At 45.6% G+C, this 17,700-nt stretch overlaps 1 protein-coding gene across 4 annotated transcripts in view; it reads right to left on the bottom strand.

Moving 5' to 3' along the window:
• The window catches only part of LOC114360866 (uncharacterized), a 33,609-nt gene extending 17,258 nt beyond the window's left edge, over positions 1-16,351 (bottom strand). For 2 of the 4 annotated variants that reach the window (XM_028315707.1, XM_028315704.1), the window contains exons 1-17: positions 16,285-16,351; positions 14,781-14,927; positions 12,998-13,191; positions 12,208-12,439; positions 11,371-11,511; positions 10,968-11,289; positions 10,089-10,182; positions 9,826-9,865; positions 8,891-9,046; positions 7,666-7,862; positions 7,044-7,224; positions 6,242-6,446; positions 5,677-5,870; positions 4,176-4,344; positions 3,647-3,794; positions 1,869-2,075; positions 1,144-1,330 (exon numbers count right to left, since the gene is read on the bottom strand). In XM_028315707.1, the coding sequence (XP_028171508.1) occupies positions 1,144-1,330; positions 1,869-2,075; positions 3,647-3,794; positions 4,176-4,344; positions 5,677-5,870; positions 6,242-6,446; positions 7,044-7,224; positions 7,666-7,862; positions 8,891-9,046; positions 9,826-9,865; positions 10,089-10,182; positions 10,968-11,289; positions 11,371-11,511; positions 12,208-12,439; positions 12,998-13,191; positions 14,781-14,927; positions 16,285-16,333 (2,863 nt within the window). In that variant the 5' untranslated portion in view covers positions 16,334-16,351. Of the gene's footprint in view, positions 1-1,143; positions 1,331-1,868; positions 2,076-3,646; positions 3,795-4,175; positions 4,345-5,676; positions 5,871-6,241; positions 6,447-6,837; positions 6,878-7,043; positions 7,225-7,665; positions 7,863-8,890; positions 9,047-9,825; positions 9,866-10,088; positions 10,183-10,967; positions 11,290-11,370; positions 11,512-12,025; positions 12,127-12,207; positions 12,440-12,997; positions 13,192-14,780; positions 14,928-16,284 lie in introns of all 4 variants that reach the window. The other 2 variants (XM_028315705.1, XM_028315706.1) reach the window with 2 other exon arrangements.
• Positions 16,352-17,700: the final 1,349 nt, after the last annotated feature.

Genomic DNA, 17,700 nt, shown 5'->3' on the forward strand with positions numbered 1-17,700 from the left:
GGTTATCCACTGATTGTGTAGGCTGTATGGCCCGTTTTCACCATCAATTCCTAATTTTTAAGTGACCCTTAAGGTAACACATACCAGGAATTTTGTTTTCATAGGGGTCACTTAAAAATTAGCGATTGATGGTGAAAACGGACATTAATCTTTTAAGCAATTGTGTCTTTGGGTGTGAATTTGCTAATAGATGTTGGCTGTCGTGAGTGCCGCCACATTGCTATCAAAAAGTAGGTTTACCTATCTACTTTACGAAGTAAAATATCATACATGATACCAAATCGGCTATCACGTCTATGGAAATGTGGACCTCTCATCATACTGTTTAGTTCCAGTAGGTAATAATACTGCGACAATTAAGATCTTTAAAATCTTGAATTTACGAGTCTCATTCACAACAATTTGAAGAGTTCAAAGACAAGGTCAATCAGCTACCAGCTGTCTCTTGTTAAGCCTCGTATTATGTGTAGCGTAGTCCCCAAAGACGTCCTGTAACTTGTGCGCTTCTTAACATTGTACTACCATTTGCGTTAATTTAGGCCTAAACCAATAATCTAAATATATAAAAGGAGAAACTGACTGACTGACTGACAGATCAACGCACAGCCTAAACGGCTAAACGTAGGCACTTGAAATTTGGAAGGGACGTAGCTTAGGTACCGTAGAGGTGCACTAAGAAAGGAATTTCCGAAATTCCCACGGGAACGGGAATTAGCGGGAAAAACGGGATTCACGCGTACGAAGTCGCGGGCGGCCGCTAGTTTATGCATATGGAACTTTGCTTACTTACTACATACTAGGTAGGTACTTTACTCCGGAAAATTGGAGAGGGTCGCCTTCCTGCAGTGGAGACTAAACCTGATGATAATGATTAATTGAATACTCACGTGGCTTAGGACAGCACACCGAAGGCCTAGAGTCGTGTGGAGCGAATCTGCAGGCGTGTGTAGAGGGGCAGGCCGCGGCTGATTTTACTTACTGACCAGTTTAACTTTCCCCCGGGACAAACTTGACCTTCATTGGTTGGGTTTTTGTGGCGGTCAAGCTGTAGATCCTGGCTACACAGGAGTTGCAGTGGTGGGAACGAGAGGTGGGAATAGTCCCGTAGACCTGATGATAGTGATACATGAGTGTGATACTCACGTGGCTTAGGACAGCACACCGAAGGTCTAGAGTCGTGTGGCGCGAATCTGCAGGCGTGGGTAGAAGGGCAGGCCGCGGCTGACGGTCCGCAGGTCAGGGCTCCAGAACCGTCGGGCGCCTGGAGTGGTTCACCGTCAGGACACTGGGGTGACGGCGCGCATCGGGCTAGTGGCGGACAGATGTCACCCTGGAATGAAGTTGTTGTAGGTTATGTGATGAGTGCTTTTGGATCGTCAGCAAAATGTTTGGGTGTCCAAACTAGATTCTGTACTTTTGAAATCAGTTTAATTCAAGGTGAATGTAGTTCTAGCATGGTAGATGAGCTGAACACAAGATGCATTTTCCAATTATGGTTTCTAATCTGAAACTATAACAGGCAACCGTCACCGACTGCTCTATCAACACACATCTCAAATCACTGAACGAATTGCGCTGAAAATGTATGATCCAGTAAGGAAGGGTTTCACAAAATTAGCATTTAAGGAGATAAAAGGGGGCTCCAAAATTTGCGTTGTTCAAAAGCTACAAGTCTATAAAAAATCCACTCCATGAGTGCACATTTCTTGTGCACTCATGGCTGCAATGCGGGAGGAATGGCAATGGATTGTGAAGCTTGCAACCAAATCAGGTGTGACGACCACGACGACCACTCTGGCAAGAGTGTAACGACGAGGAAGACAAACAATTCTGATATTCCATATGACTAGGCGTTCTAGCCAACTTACCTCGCAATCCAAAGGCACCAGCTCACAGGTTTCATCGTCTCTACACTTGGCCTCGGCGCAGGGGTCTCTACACTCGCAAGTGGGGCAGCCCTTGGCGTCCAACTCTCTGCCGTGGGCGCAGACCTCGTCTTCATTGCAGCCAGGGTTGGGGCATTCGGAAGGAGCATCGCAGTTAGGTGTGGAGTTGGTCGTTCTTGTGCCTGGCATCTGAAATATGACAGAGTAGAATTAACTTTGTGTTTTTTGCCAGAGAGAGTCTGCGTTGGATCTCAGTGTAATGGTAAGAGTTTATTTTAGCGGTTACTTGTGCTACTCTCAACAAAAGAGGCAAGCCATTTGGTTCCAGCAGAGAAGAACAGAATCCCCCCTGTTCTTCACGTGGAACGTTGTAAGAGGCGACCAAAGTAAAAATCCGTCTGGGAGATCTAAGCCCAATCATCCCTTTTGCCCTCAGTAACACAGAATTCTCCTGCAGTAGAGCCTAATGATCTGATGATGATGATAATGCAATAAAAGGAATCGTACCTCAATACCAGCAGCGTCCACGCACCAGCAGGTCTTGTCGGCGCCTCGGCACTGTACGCTGGCATAAGTGCCATCCTCCTGGCACTTCAGTACCCAAGTCCATGATGGGGGACTACCGCTCTCAGCTGTCATGTTAAAGTTTATAAATAAGTGATAGAGTTCATACCTCAATGCCAGCAGCGTCCACGAACCAGCAGGTCTTGTCGGCTCCCCGGCACTGTACGCTGGCATAAGTGCCATTCTCCTGGCATTCCGGTACCTACGTCCACGACGGAGGACTGATAGAAGTGGTTCATACCTCAATACCAGCAGCGTCCACGCACCAGCAAGCCTTATCGGCGCCGCGACACTGCAAGCTGGCGTAGGTCCCGTCCTCCTGGCACTCCTGTACCCACGTCCACGACGAAGGGGCACTGTACGCTGGCATAAGTGCCATCCTCCTGGCACTTCGGTACCCACGTCAACGACGGCGGACTGCCGCTCTCAGCCGCTATGTGGAAGACTATAATAAGCGATAGAAGTAGTTCATACCTCAATGCCAGCAGCGTCCACGCACCAGCAGGTCTTATCGGCGCCTCGGCACTGTACGCTGGCGTAAGTGCCATCCTCCTGGCATTCCGGTACCCAAGTCCATGATGAAGGACTGCCGCTCTCAGCCGCTATGTGGAAGACTATAATAAGTGATAGAAGTAGTTCATACCTCAATGCCAGCAGCGTCCACGCACCAGCAGGTCTTGTCGGCGCCGCGACACTGTACGCTGGCGTAGGTGCCATCCTCCTGGCATTTTGGTACCNCCACTTTATGTTTCATTCCATACAACGAAAATGGAAAATATTTTTTTCCAGTCAAACTGTTGGTTTTAGAGAAAAACTTGTGAAGCATTTATTCATCAGAATAACGTAACCTATCGATAGGTATTTTTTTCAAATAGAAATTGTGAAAAAAATCGCTATGTCCATAAATCTCAATTTCGCTCCATAGTGTGGCACTCCGGTACCCAAGTCCATGATGGGGGACTACCGCTCTCAGCCGTCATGTCGAAGACTATAATAAAAGTGATAGAAGTGGTTCATACTTCAATGACGCAGCTTCAGCCGCATCAACGCACCAGCAGGTCTTGTCGGCGCCCCGACACTGCACGCTTGCGTAGGTGCTGTCTTCCTGGCACTCCGGTACCCACGTCCATGACGAAGGACTGCCACACTCAGCTGCCATGTGGAAGACTATAATAAGCGATAGTAGGAGTTCATACCTCAATGCCAGCAGCGTCCACGCACCAGCAGGTCTTGTCAGCGCCCCGGCACTGTACGCTGGCATAAGTGCCATCCTCCTGGCATTCCGGTACCCAAGTCCATGAGGGCGGGCTGCCGCTTTCGGCTGCCATGTGGAGCGCTAGCGCCCTGTAATAGAGTTGATATTTGTTACTGATTTCATGAGGAAAGGACAAGTGAAAACGAGTTATGGCATTCAATATTTTGGGCTCAGCGAAATTAAGATAAAGTGGATAGAACTTTAAAGATGATTTTTTAAGTCTCAAAATTTTCGATTTTCCAATAAAATTATTTTTAAACCTTCGATGCTCCAGTCATCAGGGGCCATATGGCATGAAAACGCCAAGCGAAAAAGTTATCTTCGCTCTTTTTGTTGGTGTCTTATTATAATAAAGTATTACTTTATTGGTGTCCTATTTTATTCCAGTGGCCTGACAATTTGGTATTGAGAGTTAGTAGTTCCTTTTAGACTCAGTGCGAACGAAGAAATAATGTTCATCAGTTTCCTACCTCCTTTGCTGACAAGCAGACTGGTGCTCTGCTTTAGTGCAGGCAGTACCGCATCCAGTGGCGCAGCACCGTTCCGCTGGTCCACATTCCGCGTCATTCCGGCACGACCACTCGCAGGCACCGTTTGAGGGTACCAGGTATGGGCATTGACCGGGTTTCCTTGGTAAACCTGAGGGATGAATTGAGGATTGTTTATTTGGTGGTGGAGTGAATAGGGAAGATACTTGGTGTGTAGTTAAATCTGGGTAGAAAACAGCTTAATGTTCAAGCACATCGTCAGCCATCGTATTCTTCAGGAGTTCAGATAAGTTCAGTCTACTCTTGAACTTAGAGGAAGGTTTTTAAAGTATAATTCAGAAATTCTGTAGAAAGTAAGAACTCGGCTGAAGAACAAGGCAATGAACGACTGAAAAGGTGAAGTGGCAGAGGGTCGGTCATATCCTTCGGGCAACTGAAAGATGGAGTAAAAAGTTATCGGATTTAAATAATATCTCGGCAATAATGCTACAGCCCCCATTTGTTCGTTGGACTGGACGATATCAAGCAAGAAGGCTGCAACTAGATGTAAAAATCGCGTTCGTTCGTGCTTTGTGGCATCCAGTAGACCATAGGCTAAAATGTAAACTCACAGGAAGGTACTGGATGGCAGTAGTCCGCGTCGCAAGCCACATCTACCACTGCACAGGCGAGGTCGGCAGGGCAGGTGACGCCAGCGCACGGGTCGCGGCAGCGGCACGTCGGGCAGCGGTTGGCGCCGATATCGAAGCCGTAGTCGCAGCCCATTCGGCACGTCATGTGTAGGCAGTCGAATTGAATGGATACTTACAGGCAGGAACAGGAGGGCAGTAGTCAGCGTCGCAAGCCACATCTACCACAGCGCAGGCGCGGTCAGCAGGGCAGGTGACGCCGGCGCACGGGTAGCGGCAGCCTCACGTCATAACTAGGCAGTCGAATTGAAGGATACTTACAAGCAGGAACAGGAGGGCAGTAGTCGGCGTCGCAAGCCACATCTACCACTGCACAGGCGCGGTCGGCAGGGCAGGTGACGCCGGCGCACGGGTCGCGGCAGCGGCACGTCGGGCAGCGGTTGGCGCCGATCTCGAAGCCGTAGTCGCAGCCCATTCGGCACGTCATGTCGAGGCAGTCGAGTTGAAGCATACTTACAGGCAGGAACAGGAGGGCAGTAGTCCGCGTCGCAAGCCACATCTAACATTGCACAGGCGCGGTCAGCAGGGCAAGTGACGCCGGCGGACGGATTACGGCAGCCTCACGTCATAACTAGGCAGTCGAATTGAAGGATACTAACAAGCAGGAACAGGAGGGCAGTAGTCCGCGTCGCAAGCCACATCTACCACAGCGCAGGCGCGGTCAGCAGGACAGGTGACGCCGGCGCACGGGTCGCGGCAGAGGCACGTCGGGCAGCGGTTGGCGCCGATCTCGAAGCCGTAGTCACAGCCCATGCGGCACGTCATGTCTAGGCAGTCGAGTTGAATGTACTTACAGGCAGGAACAGGAGGGCAGTAGTCCGCGTCGCAAGCCACATCTACCACAGCGCAGGCGCGGTCAGCAGGACAGGTGACGCCGGCGCACGGGTCGCGGCAGCGGCACGTCGGGCAGCGGTTGGCGCCGATCTCGAAGCCGTAGTCGCAGCCCATGCGGCACGTCATGTCTAGGCAGTCAAGTTCTTCGCGCAATCTGGGGTTTGGAAAGACCGAAGATTTGAGAAGAAGTACCTTTATTGATTTGTAAGTAGGTATACCGAAGATGTGCTGATGCTACGGACGATGGAACAAGCTAAACGCTATGCATGGAAAAAAAGTGTTGCGGATTTTGGGAAACTAAAATAAATGTCATCTAGGTATACCTAGTAGACATAGCCCCTGGCTGCCCTTCCTTGTGCAAAAAAAAAAAGATATTACCTACTTATCGACATAAATCTCGAAATAACAGTTTGGTAATTTCTATAGACTCTTTTGATTCAGGTGTTGACTGAGCAAAAGATAGAAGGAATACACTTAGGAGGATAAACGAAGTTAATGGTTTAATTAAAATTTTATTATGCTTACTTGTCGCAGTCCACAGAAGAAGCATTGTGCCCGCTGGTCCTCGGTATCTCCGTGCCGAAGGAGTCCACGCACCAGCAGCGTCCCTTAGCGCACTGCTGGGTGGAGAAGGAGCCGTCGGGGTTGCAGGTCGGTGGTGGAAGAGCCAGCTTCATACCGTCCACTGTCCCTTCCATCTTCTCGTCGAAATCACGAAGGTATTCGCACACTGGGAAGGAAAAAATAGGTTATCTTAGCCATCTGCTTCTTGTCGTGTCGACAACAAACCTATACAGTGTCTGCCCAAAACTTTGCTACGAGAGTGGCGTTGTCAGTAGCATTCATGCTTTCATACTTAGCTATGTGAGGCGTTGTAATATCAGCAAGAAAAACTCAGCCCTATAAATACTTTAAGAGACATTTTGTTCTTGTTAAAATGATCCCCTTACCTATTTCATCCAATGAATTAAGGATCTGGTGAAAAGTAGAGGGAACCACCTAGATGTGGGGAGTGCAGGACCGTTTATAATGGAAATCCTTGGGGGAGGTCTTTGTTAGCAGTGGATATAATTGGCTGAAACAAAGACGAACGAAAAAAAGGCAATATTAACGTGTCTCACTCGTTGGAGTGTCGTCCACTCTGTCGCTCTGCAGCCGCATCTTGGCCGGGTCGATGCAGATGGGCCCTCGCCTCGCCGTCGCACGCTCATTGAATGAAATAAAGTCAATAATCCCGTGACTCACTCGTTGGAGTGTCGTCCACTCTGTNTCGCCTCGCCGTCGCACGCTCGTTGAATGAAATAAAGTCAATAATCCCGTGACTCACTCGTTGGAGTGTCGTCCACTCTGTCGCTCTGCAGCCGCATCTTGGCCGGGTCGATGCAGATGGGCCCGCAGGCGGCGGCGCAGCAGACGAGCTCGCCGTCGCACGCGCCCTCCGGACAGCTGGCCGTGGAGTTGAGGCCGCAGAGGGCTTCCGCTTCTACGCCACATGAGTCGAGGTTTAGCTGGAAGAGAGTTGGTGACCTTTAGTGGGAATGTTGGCCAAAAATTCTCCATTTACCTCTGTGTCCTGCAGTGGAGATGAAAGGACATGATGATGATGAAGGTGATGACGATATATCCACACAAAGGAAGGAAGTCGTGACCAAGGCACCCAAGGCCAGTCATGGTCATAGATAGCGTTGGTGTCTAAAGTTATTAAGTGTCTTAAATTGGGTAGCTGTTAAAACGACCACTGGTAAATAATGCAACCTTCCTACTTTAATGGTAAATTGTTAATAATGGGAATTTTAGTTACACAAGCAAAATATTAAAGGTAAGTAACTAATGAAAAGACAGAGCACGAGATTTTAGGTTCATTTTTCAGCGCTTTTTACAAAATAAAAATAAGTTCTATCAAGGCAAGGGTACTAGGCACTAGGTGAATTTCAAAACATCATCCTCACCTCCATGGAATAGCTGTCCGTAGAGTTCTCAAAGTGTGGATCAGGGCAGCACACAGCGTTTCCACTGCGTCTCAGTTTGGTGCAGAAGTGTTCGCTAGGACAGTCGCTGTCGGTGCCACATCCCACCACGCTGCCGTCATCGTCCGTAGCCGGGACCCCGACTTCGCAAGGGTTATCGTATGATACCTTTGGACGACCTGATGGGGAAAAGGTTTGGTAAGTTAAAATCATAGCTTGTGCTTAGGCTTAGGCTGATCTGACCTTAAGCTTTCGATGTGTTATATTACATTCCAGTCAATTTCATTTGCCTTTTTCTATTATCTGGTTTGCGTAAACATGAAGCCAAATTAAGATCAAATTCACACACATTCACACATTGCTGTTAGGTGAAAGGGAAGCGAGAATTTTAAATACGAAGCTTTTAACATTCGTGTCTTCTTAAAATCGAATAAAACAGAATGCTTACTGAATTGCATTCAATCGTTTATAGAACATCATCATTACGGTAGAAGTTGCGTAGGTAGTAATCAGTTCTACCTTAACTATTATGTAACGGAAACGACAGCAATGTTTATAAACAAATTAGCCCAAATAACAGATGTTGTATTTACGGTACATTAGTTCACAAACAACATCGATTATGCAATGTAGAGTCATACAATCTAGAATATCTTGTTTTACAACTACTCAATAGATGTTCCTAACGATGTTACACTTAACTCATCTTTTGACAGTAGTTAAGTTGCTTCATTCTGGTAAGTGTACTAATATTTCAGCCTACCTAATGATATTATTATTCCTAACTGGAGTAATACTAGGCCTACATAATTATGTTGTATCAGTCCAGTGGAAAATAAGCCATACGTTTTCGATTTCAATTCGATAAAGTCGCAGACATCAAAAAGCTTTATTGTCCAGAGATGCTGTTTTTTTTTTTTTTTAATTTATTTAGGAAAACAAACAACTGAACAATACATATTTTTTCTTAAGATAGTTCAATAAATATACAGACTAATTGGACAGTCAACACCGTTATCCTAGTTTAATAAAATGAACATGCAATGTACGTACCCTACTGATACTTAATAAATTACCACTACTAATAACATAAATGCGAAAGTGTCAACAAAACGCAATATGTTGAACACATATGGTTCAGGTCAGGTTGCATCTTCTTCGCTTGATTTTATTTGCCTACCCTAAAATAGTTTTAAGAACCACTTACAGACAGGGTATCCAGTGCACAGTTCCCCTGAGCACTCTGCGTCTCGGACCCTCACGCACTCCTCTCCGTCAGGGCAGGGGAATCCCGCGCAGGGGTCGTCACACTCGCAAGTGGGGCATCCGTCCGCGCCGCTCTTGTATCCGTACTCGCAGACGCCTGTGTATGGAATAGTATAATAAATAATAATAAATAAATATCTTTGGACAATCTCACACAGCGCCATTGCGTAAGCAATTAATATGCTTGTGTTATGGGTGCTAGCTTAACGGATATACTACTTATATACTTTTTTTTTAAATACATACATATTATACATAGTAACACCCAGACCCGTCACAGAAATTAAAATTCATCATTTCAATTTCTGCCCGGCCGGGAATCGAACCCGGGACCTCTCGGCATAGTAGTCCGTTCTGAACCACTACACCAAACGGCCGACAACAGTATAAAATATCAATACGATGAAAAACAGTCACTATAATCGATAGAATTATCCAGACAGACTATAATGGTACATACAGCAGCACATCTAGCTACACCATGGAATCGTTGTTGTATTAAGGGTGATTTTGCAGGCCGCGGACGATTGTCCAATTTTAGGACAATAACTTGCAGCTCCGTTTCTAGGCGGATACTGTCTGGTTTTTGTAGGTACGCCGCTTTTCTGGCTAGGACAGTCATAAGGCGGGCGTCCCCATCGGCCAGTGGGTATGAGCAAAGCATTTCCCGACGGGAAAAATGGGTGATTTTGCAACAAAAATAATAATATGTAAGGAGTCTGATGTGCTGATATCTGTACCTACATTCACAACAGTATCCAATGCTATCGATATTGTGACTGTTCCCACCGCTGCAACTGCTTTGTAACCAGGATCTACAGTTTGACTGCCTATAAAAACCCAATTAATCAGAAGAACACAGTTTTGAAACTCTACCTGCGCATAGAGCCCTGGTGCAGGTGGTGAGACTTCTGGCTCCAGTACNTGAACCACTACACCAAACGGCCGACAACAGTATAAAATATCAATACGATGAAAAACAGTCACTATAATCGATAGAATTATCCAGACAGACTATAATGGTACATACAGCAGCACATCTAGCTACACCATGGAATCGTTGTTGTATTAAGGGTGATTTTGCAGGCCGCGGACGATTGTCCAATTTTAGGACAATAACTTGCAGCTCCGTTTCTAGNCCCGGTGCGGGCGGGGCGGGGCGTTGGCGAGCACTGGACGGTGGCTGAAGGGCCCATGGACCCGCGGAGCTTGTTGCCGTCGGAGTCCACACACCTGGGAAACGAGAGTAGTGTTTCTTTTTGTGCAAGGTACGCGTTAAGACCTAAAACGAAGACAAATAGCCCACAAAGCATTGTCGCCCCTGTAAAACATCCACATCGCGACATTCGTATAAACTAAAGGTTCCTTTGTTGTTCTTGAGGCACGGATCTAGTTGCATATACTACATTGAACTCCTGAAATTACAGCGTCATGGTTATGTTCGCCGCACCAAGAAATTATGTGTTTTTCAACATAACATATCGATAGTGCTCGTTTACCTCCTGTCACATAAAAAAAAAAGTAAAAACCTCAGATCATAATCTGAGGTTTTTACTATCGATAAATTATGTTGAATGTCTAAATAAAATACTTCGTATTCATATTAACATTATTTTGGTCATAAATCTGACACCTTTATTAAAATGCACCAGTGGGTCTAGACAAAGTGCAAATTATAATCGAAAAGTGGTCGAAAACCCCTTTTTTTGTGTGGAGTTTTGACGGATTCGATTCGATCAAAAAGTGCGTTTTGTCTAGGGGGGCTGGTGGATCATAGTAGGTATGATTGCTTGCATGAAATGCTTATTGCAGCTATCACTGCATTATGCATGAGCAATTTCACAATCATAATTTTTTATACTTTCTGTGTCGAAATTAACGATACAACCCGAGCATTAGTTAGAATATTCATTAGTGCAAATGTTTTATATCTTAAATAATTTCACGGTTATGTAACAGAAGAAACTGAATTAGTTATATCATATTTTACAATTATAATTGCGAAAACAAATGCGTACCAGCAGACTAGTCCATTTCTAGAGCATTGCCTGGACACGAAGTTTCCATCGGCTGCACATTGTGGCACGTATCCTTTTCCTTCTTTCTCGCTGACGACCAGTAGTTCTGCTAGCATCTTTTGTTGGGTGCACATGGTCACGTTATGTGGCAAAGTGCAGTGTCTTCCACATTCTCCTCCATCGCAGCACTTCTGCATAGACGGGCACTCTAAGTCGTGTGCGCAAGGCGCTCCGCATTCTACCTCTTCGGACGAGGAAGCTGGACAAGTCCCGGCTTTTTGGAGTTCGAGGGAGGCTGGACAGCAGACTCCGTAATCGTTTCCTGGAAAAAAATGCCAAAACATTATTGGGCTCCTTCAAATTAAATAGGTAGGGAAAATCTCCCATGATTTTTGATACGGACCTGATTCGACCAGGCATCTGTAGAAAGGTGGGCAGTTTGGTTTCCCAGGGTCCGTACCACAAAGGAACGGTCGGCTTGTTTCAGATATGAGAAGAGGCTCCCCTGCTGGACAAATGTTTGACAAACTTCTTCCTCTCTTGCCTGAAACAAACGAATGAGTTCAAAGATAACCAGACCAGACCAGACTTAAAAAGTAAGAACACGACAGTTATGACCACAGGCTGACTCGTACTATAGAGTTCTCGGCTCTATAATATGAGTCAACCAGAAAAATAGGTAATACTTAAAAACTGTTCAATAATCTTGTCTGGAGTACCTACTTATATCCAGACCACTCGGTGAATATGTAGTAAATGCATAAAATCACATTAAGTAGGTAAGAAACACACAAATATTGTTATTCCAACTTATTTGACCAGTTCTTCTTAAGCTTTTTAGACAAGACCACTCACACGTAGGACTAGGAACTGGTTGACACGGCGGCCTCAGACAGGGCATCTCCTCCAGCTGGCAAGACAGCTGTCCGGGACACGTGACGGACGCACAGGGGTCCCGGCACTTGCACAGCGGGCAGCCTCGCGCGTCCAGCTCGAAGCCGAGCGGGCACAACATGTGGCAAGTGTGGGCGGCGCTATAAAGCCAAAAGGTCACTCACACGTAGGAACTGGTGGACATGGCGGCCTCAGACAGGGCGTCTCCTCCAGCTGGCAAGACAGCTGTCCGGGACACGTGACGGACGCACAGGGGTCCCGGCACTTGCACAGCAGGCAGTCTCGCGCGTCCAACACAGCAGGCGGCAAGTGTGGACGGCACTATAAAGCCAATAAGACCACTCACACGTAGGAACTGGTGGACACGGCGGCCTCAGGCAGGGCGTCTCCTCCAGCTGGCAAGACAGCTGTCCGGGACACGTGACGGACGCACAGGGGTCCCGGCACTTGCACAGCGGGCAGCCTCGCGCGTCCAGCTCGAAGCCGAGCGGGCACAGCATGCGACACGTGTGAGCGGCGCACGGTGACACGCGCGTGCAGTTGACTAGGCCTGCTGCGGGCGCTCGGGTGCCGGGCACCTGGGGAAAATGTACTCTAATGCCACGTGCTAAGGTTGGTTGTACCTATTTGCACTAATAAATATCTGAGACAAAAATCTTGGAGCCAATATCCTGATAAGTATCTTGGACAGAGACGTGACGCAAGCTTGCGTAGTGTCAGTTTTTGTGACAGATTATAAACGAAAGGGGAACTAAGACCTCCAGTAACTGGTGCAAAAATGTATTGGAAGTAATGTGTAATGCAAACTTTGATACATGGCAAATTAAATGTAAAGACAAGTTTGAACCTTTACATAATCATGAACCTAAGGGTCTCACAATTCATGTTTATCATTCGTGTTTTTAATTGACAGATATCTCCACTTAGCTAACACACAGCCAGCACACATAAAAGTACGTTGTCTATAGTACCCATAATACAAGCTTTGCTTAGTTTAGGACTAGAAGCGTAGTGTAAAAAATTTCAAGGATATTTATTTATTTATTTATTAATAAAGACCTTTTTGCCGCTGGGGCAGAAAAGTTCTTGAGTNATACATATAACAGGGGATTTTGGTCTAAAATCTAATCGTTTACCTCAAACCCAGCAGCGTCGACGCACCAGCAGCTGCTGACGATTTCGTTATCGCACTGGATCTCCTCGAATTCTCCGTCGGAGACCCTGCAGCGAGGAGCCCGCACGCTCTTCAGCATCCCGCGGCCGCTGCGGCTGTTCTCAGCAGCCAGCGCCCGGGATATCCTCTCTGATGACATCTTTACGTTCTCACAACCTGGAATAAACAAGCGTTTTGTAGCAGCCGTCGTAATCGGTTACAATGTGGTGAGCAATAGAAGGTGTATGTGGTGCTATTTATGTGATCTGACGGTGAATCCCTGGTTAAAGTAGTAACGAACCGTCTCTACTAGTTATCTCACGCTCAACTTCTATATTGCAACCCCTCTAGTACTGTACTCATAGCGTACGTACTATGAGCGTCTTCCAATAGAGGACTGACATGATAATCTAATCTGCCGTCGTCGAGAAAAGCCTATATTATGCTTCGGATTTATTTGTAGTCTTAACCACTCTAGCTAGAACTATTGCTTGTTTAGATGCTGTAGATGCTGGCTACACACACAGATGCAGCTTTACGATAATGAGTAGGGTAAGTATAGTCCTGCTGATAAACTAAGTAGACCGCAAAAATTGTGCTGCAGTGCTGCACTGCAGCGTATAACTTAACTGCGGCCTTAACCTTCAAGTTTAGGTTTTATTTTTATTTATTAGGCACGACGACACGCCCTCCGCCGGGCCTCGCCCTCTTAACTCGGCTGGAGAGGATCAGAAGAATGCTAGGGAAGGTTCTGTTTATTGCTGAACTGACCAGTGTACAGTGGGTCGATACAGGCGCGTCCACAGCTGGTACTGCAGCATATCTGCTTGCCGCACTCGTCGAAGGAGCCGCACGGCGTCACTCACGCCGGGCACGACACGCTCTCTGCCGGGCATCGCCCTCTCTACTCGGCTGGAGAGGATTAGAATGGTTTGGGAAGGTTCTGTTGATTGCTGAACTGACCAGTGTACAGTGGGCCGACGCAGGCGCGNCACGTGTGCGCGGCGCTACAAAGCCAATAAGACCACTCACACGTAGGAACTGGTGGACATGGCGGCCTCAGACAGGGCGTCTCCTCCAGTTGGCACGACAGCTGTCCGGGACAGGTAACAGACGCACAGGGGTGCCGGCACTTGCACAGCGGGCAGCCTCGCGCGTTTAGCACAGCATGCGGCAAGTGTGGGCGGCACTATAAAGCCAAAAAGGTCACTCACACGTAGGAACTGGTGGGCACGGCGGCCTCAGGCAGGGCGTCTCCTCCAGCTGGCAAGACAGCTGTCCGGGACACGTGACGGACGCACAGGGGTCCCGGCACTTGCACAGCGGGCAGCCTCGCGCGTCCAGCTCGAAGCCGAGCGGGCACAGCATGCAGCTAAGGTGCGCGGTGCTATAAAGCCAANCAGGCGCGTCCACAGCTGGTGCTGCAGCAGATCTGCTCGCCGCACTCGTCGAAGCCGCACGGCGTCGCTCGCGCCGGGCACGACACGCTCTCTGCCGGGCATCGCCCTCTCAACTCGGCTGGAGAGGATTAGAATGGTTTGGGAAGGTTCTGTTGATTGCTGAACTGACCAGTGTACAGTGCAGCGGGTCGACGCAGGCGCGTCCACAGCTGGTGCTGCAGCATATCTGCTCGCCGCACTCGTCGTCTGAGCCGCACGGCGTCGCTCGCGCCGGGCACGACACGCTCTCTGCCGGGCATCGCCCTCTCTACTCGGCTGGAGAGGATTAGAATGATTTGGGAAGGTTCTGTTTATTGCTGAACTGACCAGTGTACAGCGGGTCGACGCAAGCGCGTCCACAGCTGGTGCTGCAGCATATCTGCTCGCCGCACTCGTCGTCTGAGCCGCACGGCGTCGCTCGCGCCGGGCACGACACGCTCTCTGCCGGGCATCGCCCTCTCAATTCGGCTGAAGCTGGAAACATACGTTGATATTAGATGCACATCAGAATTGAGACTGCATAAATTTATGCATTATTAGTGCTCATATTAGGATTACATATTTAATTTATTCTATGAAACATATTAGTATTAGGACTATTTAATAAGCAGTGCTGAGTTGTTACTTTTTTTTCAATTATAATGGCTCTATCAGAATACCATCGTTACATAAATCTTAGGTTCTACTCTAGATGACACGTGTTGAGTGGTTGCAATTTTGGTTCAAACAACTAATAAAGTAATACCTATTTTTTTTTTGTTTTTATTTCATGCTAAAAATACATAAAAAAATGTAGAAGGTACTTAGCTATACTTATTTTTATTCGTAAAATTCTTGCTCTATGTTTCTTAGGTAATCTGTCCTGAGTATCTGATCTAGTCTCCGTTAAATTAAGGACTTATATTACCCACGTTTTGGTGAACGTCAGAATGGCGGGTGTATTGTCACAGAAATGAATCATATAAATATGAATTTTTAATACCTGAGGTGTACCTTTATGTACCTTTAGTTATTAATTTTGTACTTCCCTAATACGGGAACAATTTAAATTACAAAATGAGCCGCCAACCTGATAAAGGTACACCTCAGGTATTAAAAATTCATATTTATATTATTCATTTCTGTGACCATACACCCGCCATTCTGACGTTCACACGTTTTGGGTTTCTTGGTAGTAAATAAAGTTTTGGGCTATAAGTAAAAGTTCTGTTCTATGCATCGCTACATCGCTGTTTTCTACGCAACAATCCATAAACGATTGAGAGACTCAACGATGCAATTAAATACTTACGTTGTTACAAAGAAGCAAGAAACTTGAAACACGTTCACAACTATTTGGACCTTTGGCCAACAACGGACTCGTTCTGACCACTTAAAACTTCTTCTAACAGGTGAAGTTACACAATAAAGTAGAACCGAGTGTAGGTATAGCTGAAGTCAAGCAACTAACTTTCTTCAGAAGCTTTAAGTTGTAGTTATTATTTCTTTGTTCTGCTCTACTTCATACTTTTACTCGGAGTTATGTACAAGATTATTTTCCAAAGAAATCTACGCTGGAGTCTTGCTCTAATATTTTTTATTAATATTGATTAAATAGAATCAATTTGGTACGCATAATTTTGTAAATTGTTCAACGCAATATTATGCATTTTGCTGTGAATAAAGATTGAGAACTAATTATTGAGAGCTTTCAGTGCGAGCGCAGGAATACATTGGCTATTTTGTACCTAATTTCACTACTTTCTGTTCAGAGTCAGCAGTCACTGTTTACTTTTCATGAAAACAATATTTTTTTTGTTTATTTTCCCTATTTACTATAATTACTACTTACCATATTGTAAGAAGAACGCAGCGCAGAGCAGCGCCGCCTTCACCGCCATCGCTGCATCACACACGCGACCTCTGTAACAAAACAAATAAGTTTAAGTTAATAACTGAAATTAAAAATGTTTTAAGTCTTTAGTTTGACCTACACGTGAGGAAAATCGAGCGAGAAGAAAAAACAAAAGAATAGCGTTTGTCGTCGAAAAAAGTAGGCAGTTTTCTTGTATGCCAGTGTCGCGCGGCTTGTGCGGTCGCAAGTTTTTTATGAAGTAAATTTTAATTTCATAAAAAACTGTGTTCAAAGAGGCTTGAAGTCACTGAACCACTTTTTATCGACGTGTCATGTGTGCACACGAACATCAACCTTAAAAGTTTTTACAACCATTCAAGCCATTCATGATTTAACTTGAATGGGCTGTGTACGAGAAAATTAACCGCTTGTTGTATGCGTTCCGAGGTTGAATGGAGCTTGCATGAAATTCCCGTGTCCGGCCCAGGGCGTAGGAGGAGCGCATCCAAGTCATACATATTGCATGGATTTCTAGCGCTTTAACGGTGCACGCCACATAGATGCTATTTGTGTTTGTATAGTTTGCACGAAGCACGTTAGTCGGGAAATGTTTGTCGCAAAATAGCTCTATTACAGCTAGGTACTTATGATGAACAGTGTTTTATCTAGACATCTGCTAATATAGAATCTACTAGATTACCTACTTGTAAGTATGCTTAAGTATAATAAGGGAGAGGTCCGCTAATTTGGACCAGTTTTTTTCAATCCCATTTTACACATAGTTTTCTTTTGTTTTTGCTAATGTCCATGGTATATAATAAAAGATACATTATTCAACTTACTATTTCATAAGTATTAATTAACATGATTGTTGTCTAATTAGCACAAATCAACAAAGTACGAGTTCAGAGCTTCGGTCCAATTTAGCCAACCGGTTCTATAATTTGTACCACAGGGTTACTAAATTGGATTTCAATAAATTTCAAGCCTTGAAAAAAACTATGGCAAAATATTATACGATACATTCTTAACAAATTAGGAAACGAAAAGGAACAGTAGTTAATAACATAGTCAATCGATAGTGTTTTACACGTTATCACGATTTTGAGTACAAGTTTTGTAATTCAAATTATCGTAACGCACACTTGTACCTAATCTACTTTGCCAGTCTTTTGCTTTCATTTATTGTTAGTCAAACATAACTACGCTATTATAATTGCAAAATATGATTTACTAAAAAAAAATTCAAAATCCTTTGGTAAAGTTCCATACGACTTGATGTGGTACAATTTAGCCGACTAGGTGATAGTGCTTTAAAAAATCGGTAAAAAACATATAGCTTATAAATGCCGAAAAATGTTTCAAATAATTGTAATCCACACTAATTTACGCTTCTAAATAATATATTAGAAA

This window comes from Ostrinia furnacalis, unplaced genomic scaffold (assembly GCF_004193835.3).
Source record: "Ostrinia furnacalis isolate ACB-3 unplaced genomic scaffold, ASM419383v2 OfSCF5203, whole genome shotgun sequence".
NCBI classification, from domain to species: Eukaryota; Metazoa; Arthropoda; class Insecta; order Lepidoptera; family Crambidae; genus Ostrinia; species Ostrinia furnacalis.